The sequence below is a fragment of the Nothoprocta perdicaria genome, unplaced genomic scaffold (assembly GCF_003342845.1).
Source record: "Nothoprocta perdicaria isolate Ctin4 unplaced genomic scaffold, notPer1 scaffold_44, whole genome shotgun sequence".
Taxonomy (NCBI): domain Eukaryota; kingdom Metazoa; phylum Chordata; class Aves; order Tinamiformes; family Tinamidae; genus Nothoprocta; species Nothoprocta perdicaria.
Genome location: NW_020455688.1, coordinates 1540456 through 1547777, shown reverse-complemented (window position 1 = coordinate 1547777; position 7322 = coordinate 1540456). Strand labels below are relative to the sequence as shown.

Below are 7322 nucleotides of genomic sequence, written 5' to 3'. Positions count from 1 at the left end.
AGTGGTGGACAGCAGTAGGACTAGAGGAAACGGCCACAAGCTGAGGCACCAAAAGTTCCACAGGAACTTAAGGAAACACTTCTTGACAGTGAGGGTGACAGAGCCCTGGAACAGGCTGCCCAGAGAGGTTGTGGAGTCTCCTTCTGTGGAGATCTTTAAAACCCGCTTGGACGCAGCCCTGTGCCACGTGCTCTAGGTGACCCTGCGTGAGCAGGGGGGTTGGACTCGATGACCTCTGAGGTCCCTTCCAACCTTAAGGATTCTATGATTCCCACTGCCCATCCCAGCCCTCTGCCACCTTGGCTGAGAGGAAGCATTTCCTGATGCCTGAGCCCAATCCCCCTGCTCCAACAGAAACCTGCTCCTCTTCTGCTACCACAGGAGGTAGGTCGGGGTGTTTACTCCCTTCCTCTCTATAGCTGGGTTTACACACTTGAACTCATTCTCATGTCTGTCTTTACACTGAAATACCAAAATTCCTTCAGCCTTTCCTCATAGGTCACATTTCCCTCCTCCGGACTTTCCTCGCCGTCCAGATTAGGTCTCTGGACTGCTGCAAACAGCCTGGATCCCTGAGCAGAGCCCCAAATGGGGCAGCACCCCACGGAGCAGCACCCAAAGCAGCAGAATTAGCTCCCTTTCCACAGAGGCCCCTCTCGGGTCCTCCCCTGCCACCGTGGGACACTGCAGACTCGTGCTCAGGCTCACAGCCCCAGGAGAACCCTGCGCCGTCCTTCCCTGCCCTCTGGAAATTCCTGATTAGTGTTTTATACATGCACACAGTGACCATCACTCTCCCAAGACAGTTTTCCAGCTAAATTATGCGCCCTGCAAGGAGTAGCTCCATTCCTGCAGTTTATACAGAATCCAGAAATGCAATAGGCAACAACAACAATAAAAAGATAATGGTGTTTCAATGAGATTATAATAAGATTATAATGGTGTTTCAATGAGATTATATCAGATTATGATCATCTACTCTCCAAATCTATCTTTGTGGATATCCAAGCATAGTGCTGTCTGCTCCATCAATAATACAAATTAATACACGTACCTTTGTGATATTTGTTGTCTTCAGTGTCACTTTTATAGCAATACCCCAAAACAAGCACCACATTCTTGAGAGTCCCTTTTTAAAAATAAGAAATAAGAACATTGAAATAAAATGTCATATTTTAATTTTAACAAGAACTTTGTAATTCAGCATTGCTAGAGTAAAATTACACGGGGCCACTGACAGGACAGAAAACAGAGTTCAGGGAACAGGTCCCGATCTTTGTGATCAGTSACGATGGGGAAAGGAAAAAAAAACCAGACATGAAAAACACTCCGTTGAAGTCTGCAATTTAATAGAGGGGCTGAAGGGGGTTCAAAGGCTTAAGCCTGGGTTGAGCCTGCCAAGCGGGCCAGCCTGCCCAACAGGCCACAGCACAAGGCACATGCTGTGTGCAGGGCTGCCCGGGGAGGCCCAACATCCTGCAAAGTTTTTCTCTGGTAAAAGCACAATGGATTCCTAATACACTGCAAGCTAATGAAAAGTATTCTGCATTAACGATGACATGTAACAGGGAAGGAGAGTTAGCAGGGAAATAGAAAAAGGGAGGGAGCACAGTAAGGTACCTACTGAAAAATGTGAGAAATAATATAAAAATGAAATAAYGGGAAGACAAGGGCGATGTGATCACAGAGGGATAAGTTTTCTGGGCCAGAGTTTCAAAACTGACTTCCTGTTTATTCCCAACCAGCCACGCTTATCCACTGCGTGAGACGCATGGAAGCTGCTGYGCTGGCTTCCCAAATAACAACCCCCATGCCAACAGTGACAGGAATCTTACAAATAACAACACAAATTGCAGTTGCACATGCAGTGCAGAGTGTACGATGCTTCCTGCCCAGACCAGGGTCTGTCCTTTCTATTTTAAAGTGCTTATTTTCACTTGCAAAATGAAGCAYAGGTTTACACGAGTCATCCTCTAACTGTAAAACTCTCGTGTCTATTGTCTGCCAGTGTGTTAGGTGAGAGAAYTGGAAAAAGGTTTAAGTATTTAAAACAAAAATATTTCACTCTAGCCTCTTTCCTTTCATACCAGCAATGTTTTGCTGTTGAACAGAAGCTCATCAGCACGGAGCCCATTTTTAGTGACTCTATAAAATTCKCAGTAGAAGTGAAGGAAAAAGCCCATCCCCTTATAATAATAACTGCTGAAAAAAAAAAACCCTAATCAAAAGAAAACAGTGTGTGTCAAAACTGCATTTATTTTACCTGCCATTCTTGAGATTTACAGACCTACCTGTAGGTATATTGTGTGGTGCAAACACTGCTGTTTTGTTTCTCATAAACTATTAACTTTTCTCTGTGTAAAAATTTGATTAAAAATTAAATAGTATARTATAAAGTATATATATAGCATATAATATATATAATAGTATATATTCACAAAATGCTAAAACAGTCCCTTTATGGAATGATGTAACCATTTGGGTCAGGAGGTCCAAAAATGCTGAGAGTCCATGTGGACTCTCAGGTGGTGCTCTCAACAGCTGAGGCCTGAACAGGCTCTACAAACTTGGAGTCCAGGCAAAGGCACCCGAGAAGAAGCTGGAGCTGCTTTCACTCATACAGCACGTCGGGATCATGAGCTGACTGTACTCTATGGATACTGGTGGTGCAAAAAGAGAAATAAAACCAGGCTAGGATTAGGTTCCTGATGGCAACGAGAAAGCAATCTCAGCCTGCAGCTGGGCAGCCTGCTGGCAGGGTTAGCAGTGTGTTTCTGAGTCCACTGCAGCAGCTTCAGAGTCTTCCTGACAGCAAGCTCACCTCAGTCACACTGACATGGAACCACCAGGAAGAAAAGCCACGAGGTTTTTATTTAAAAACAGCATAAGGTGTTGGCATCCTGTGTGATGTACATGTTTTGAAAGTATCTACCAAAATATGCACTGCAGCGGAGTGGACTTCATGTGGCCTGTATCAGTCTTTGGAAAGATAAGGAAGAACACCCAAGTATTTCCCATATTCATCTATGCTCCTAGGGCTCTTTGGAAACATTACTGAAATTGCACAACTACTTTTTGCCAAAAACTAGCAGTGTTTGCTCAGAACCACTGGCCGTGGTGACAGGGTCAGCACCTCTGTGCACGTCTGTATCCTGAGTGCAGGAGTGTCACCTTTCCCCAGCTTTGCTGTRCCCTGTGTGTGACCCAAACCCCAAAGAACCATGGGGATGGGAGAAGAAAACCACAGAATATGCAAATGAGAATGATTAAAAAATAACAAGCTCCACAGAGAGAGAAGACTGAAGCACAGAATTTAAGAAGGAGAAAGAACACAGAGACAAACAAGCAAGAACAGTATCAGCCAGAAGCTGGTGACAACTCAACTGGAGCCTGCYGAAAGGACATGGCAAGGGCAGGCTGCCTCCTAAGCTCAGCAGTGACATGTCAGGGAAGAGCTGCTGCTGTATCTGGGCCCAGACAGGCCAGGCTGCTGGTGCCAACTACCACCAGAGTGCCTGGCGTTGACTGAAGATGACAACAGATGCACAGAATGAAGGAACAGAAGAGGGAAAATGCGAATCCCTCTCCGGGACACCGGGCCAAACAGGAGCTTAGCCCTGATTTGGAAGTACTGGTGGCCTGAGGSATTTCCTTACCTAGCTGGGCTGTGAGCATGACACGAATGGAATCACAGAAGTTGTCTATAACTCGCACGGGGAGGCGCGTTGACAAATCAAGCAGCAGGATGTGGCCTCCCCCTGTCCCTATCCACAGCGCCGTATTTTTCTGTAGGCAAATGGTCTTCACTCTTCCAGAATAAGCCACTTGATGTTTTGATTCTTTGTTTAGTTTTGCCACTTCCTCCCTAAGAATATGGAGAGAATGTGAATTATTTTTTTCTTGGTTTCTATTCCATACACTCTATTCCGTAACTGTTAAGATGACTCCCTTACAACTGGCCTTTTAAATGATCATTTGTCAAGACAGGCTATAAAAATCTCATGCTAAGCAACTGACTTGCTTTAAATAAACTGGGATGAAAACTACTGTAGTTCTATAAGCCAGCAAAAAGTTGGTCTGCCAGAACAGAGGAAAGAAATTCCACATTAACCCAGAGAACTGGTTTCACCAACAACCTGCAGGGGGAGGTACTATGCTGGAGAAACCATGTGTTATTCAGCTTTATATATCATGCCTTCTATGGAATTTGAAGTACTTACTTAAGAAAACGTGCACAGTCAATTAGTTCACAAAGTTTTTCTGTCTTCTTGTCCCAAATTTCCACAAAATGGCTGTTTTTCTTTGCCAAATATATGGATTTGTCCACTGCTATTGAAATAATATTGGCATCACTGTAAGCGTTATGGCAGAACCTAGGAGAGAGAAGAGCTCCAGTTAGGAATCCAGAAAATTTTCCAAAGGGAGAGCTTTCCTGCAGCTGCTTCAGAAAGATTCAGCCTTAACACCAAAGCAGGMTGGGTTACAACTACAAGAATTTACTGTAATGCTCCTGCCTTTTGATACAACTTCTTACAGCACCACAAAGGGTCACTCAAAAGCAAGATGAGCGAAGGCAACATGAGATTTAGTTCCCCTTGCTCTGCTCTTGGGTTCACTTCTGCTGACCAGGTTTCTGCCGATCCTCCCCTGCCTGTGAGTTTGTCTCATGCCAGACCTGTGAGTGCACATACCAAAATACGACTGCCCTGTAATTTCATGGCAGTGTTTGACCTCACTGATTCTTCAACCCAGGTTGCAGAACAGCTTCCAGGCTCAGATTCTTCCTGTGGCTTATTTTCATTTTGCCCTCCACCTGTATTTTACTTCAAGCTTTAGTCTCTTGCTTTAAATTAACTTTGTTGTTATTTTCCAAAGCATAGTAATTTCCTGGAATAATGATCTCTGTCAGCATAAAATCAAATAGTGTGGCCTCTACTTAGGAAAATTCCCCTCAACTTCAGTGGAAGGATGTGCCCACATGAGAGTTGCAGCAACTAACAGTTGTAGCCTCCTAACCTGGTATTTTTTTCATACTTTCTAAAGAAAGAGTGGTCAGCACTCATGCCTGATTTAKGTACACAGGACAGAGATAAACACATATTTCATAAAGCAATAGGTGAAGACAAATGCATGTATACAGCTCTCAGGAACTGGGGACTGGACAAATGCAATCAAGGGAGAAAAGTTACTCAGTAGCATTTATACATTTCCTGAACATATCCTGAATTCATGAATCCTTTATATAGTAAAACACATATTCTTTGTCTAAAGCAGCAAGGAATACTTTAAATACTATATAGTTTTCTAACTATATTATGGAAGAAAAAAATAAAACTAAAGAATTCCAAAGAAAAAGCTATACAACAAAACAGTACCTCAAAGCACTGTTGAAATCTTTAATTAAAACAACCAAAAAGCCAAAAAACAGCATTTAAAGAAACTCACAGTTGACTTGTCTTTGTTTCAATGAGTTTTTGCACGGAGAAGTCACTCGATAAGGATATGATCTTGGTTCCACAGCCTCCCCAGATGATATTTTTGTCAGCGGAGTATGAGGATTCACTTAAGCACATCAGTGGTGTGCTAACATTCCCTATAGTCAGTACCTTCAGAGGTGCAGCACCCTTACACTGCAAGAAGAAACATGTAGAAACAGGGAGTGTGCACGTGTGCAAAGTGGGAGCTGCCACAAGCTGCAGAGTTCAAGGACTGGACACAAATCCACATCAGTATCTCAGAGAAATCCCACACTGGACCATATTCCAGTTCTGCAATGCACTGCAGCCTCCAACTGCTCTCTGTTGCATCTGGTCCAGAGCTAACCCTCAGAAACCAGGTGATATAATTTTTTTATATATAAAAATATTAAGATATAAAAATTAATAATTATGTCCCCTTCTAGTCAGACTGCTCTGCCCCTCAAAGACCTATGATGAGAGACAGTTTTCCCCCTTTAACTCTGCTAGTTAAAGCAGATACTGYAAGATGTGCAGGACCCCTAAGACCACAACTGAATCTAATTTTTAGTTTTAGAGAAGCAATTAAAAATTGCATGAAATAAAGTTACAATTAATAGCTGCTTTACATATTACCAATAATATTTTATAGGACAGAGAGTAAAGAACAAGTCTACCTTTACTGCTCTGTCCTCAAAAACTGCCAGTTTGCCATCAGCTGTACCCACCAGAAAGAAATTCTTCTGTTTGCTGAAATAAAAATAAAATAGTGAATTCAGGAAATCTCTGAATCAGGGATTTAAAGAAAAATTTAAATCAGTAGCATCTAGCATTTCCAGAGCTTCCTTGAATGCTAGAAGCAAACATAACCACTCAAGGTCAGGAAAGGAGTCTCTGTTACGTTGGACAAAACATGCATCTGTCTGAATAATATGGCTATCATTTTGTGAATGTCACTGTTTAATCACATTTTCCAAATGTAACTCAAACGTTTAAAAAGTTATTTATACCTTTGCTTTGAAAGAGAATTACAGTATAAGCAGGTGACGGAATCGGACATTTTCTGCAGACGATGTCTTCTCGCTTCATCTTCTGTGTTAACTGCCCACAGGGAGCCAGACTGGGTTCCAGCTACAACCCAGTTTTCTTTTTCAGGAGGAAGGGTCACCAAGACCAAGCTTAAAATTTTACTATCTGCAATATCCTGAGTGAGGAAAAAAAAAGAAAAAAAATRTGGTTATGTTTTCAGTAGCCTAAATATTAGTAAATTGCTCACAATTAAAATGAGATACAATTTTCCCAGACGAAACGAAGACACAGTCTAACTTCTCCATTAAGAAATCTAATTTCCAAGTAGCAGAAATATCTTCGAGTAAGCCAATTATTTTCTCAATGCTAGAAAGAACTTCTGAAATAGAAGATAAAGAAGATAAATGACTTTGCTAAATATTCAAAAAGACATATTCTCTGCATATGTGCTAATGAAGTTTTGAAAGCCATCAGAGAATCAAACACAAGGAACTATATTGCAATATAAATTCTAACTCATAACAATAGAAGTACCGGTCTAATAATTCCTTTGTCTTTTTTTTTTTCATTTAATTTTAGAAAATTAAGCTATATAAGAAAGGTTTCAATTCAAAAGTATCATGGTCAACAGATGACGGATGACTTGGCTGTCATGACTGCTAGTCAGCTGTGCCATGGAAATAGTTATTTAAAGAATTTTGGTGGTGAGTCACACTCAGTTTTGGCAGACACATCCCAGCACATCTAGCCTGGGTAAAACACCTTCTCTTTTCTGATGGTCCAAGACTTGCAAGTCCAAAAAGCAAATGGAGGGTAGCACTCGCAGGGGCTAAAGGA

General features: G+C 41.9%; 1 protein-coding gene across 1 annotated transcript in view; it reads right to left on the bottom strand.

The window, feature by feature from the left end:
- Positions 1 to 7322, bottom strand: part of LRRK2 (leucine rich repeat kinase 2) — a gene marked incomplete at its 5' end in the record, with an annotated part of 59993 nt that overhangs the window by 1808 nt on the left and 50863 nt on the right. Inside the window, 6 exons of the mRNA XM_026046384.1 lie at positions 1055 to 1129; positions 3657 to 3865; positions 4221 to 4373; positions 5446 to 5630; positions 6134 to 6206; positions 6467 to 6660. Of these exons, the coding sequence (XP_025902169.1) occupies positions 1055 to 1129; positions 3657 to 3865; positions 4221 to 4373; positions 5446 to 5630; positions 6134 to 6206; positions 6467 to 6660 (889 nt within the window). The remainder of the gene's footprint in view (positions 1 to 1054; positions 1130 to 3656; positions 3866 to 4220; positions 4374 to 5445; positions 5631 to 6133; positions 6207 to 6466; positions 6661 to 7322) is intronic.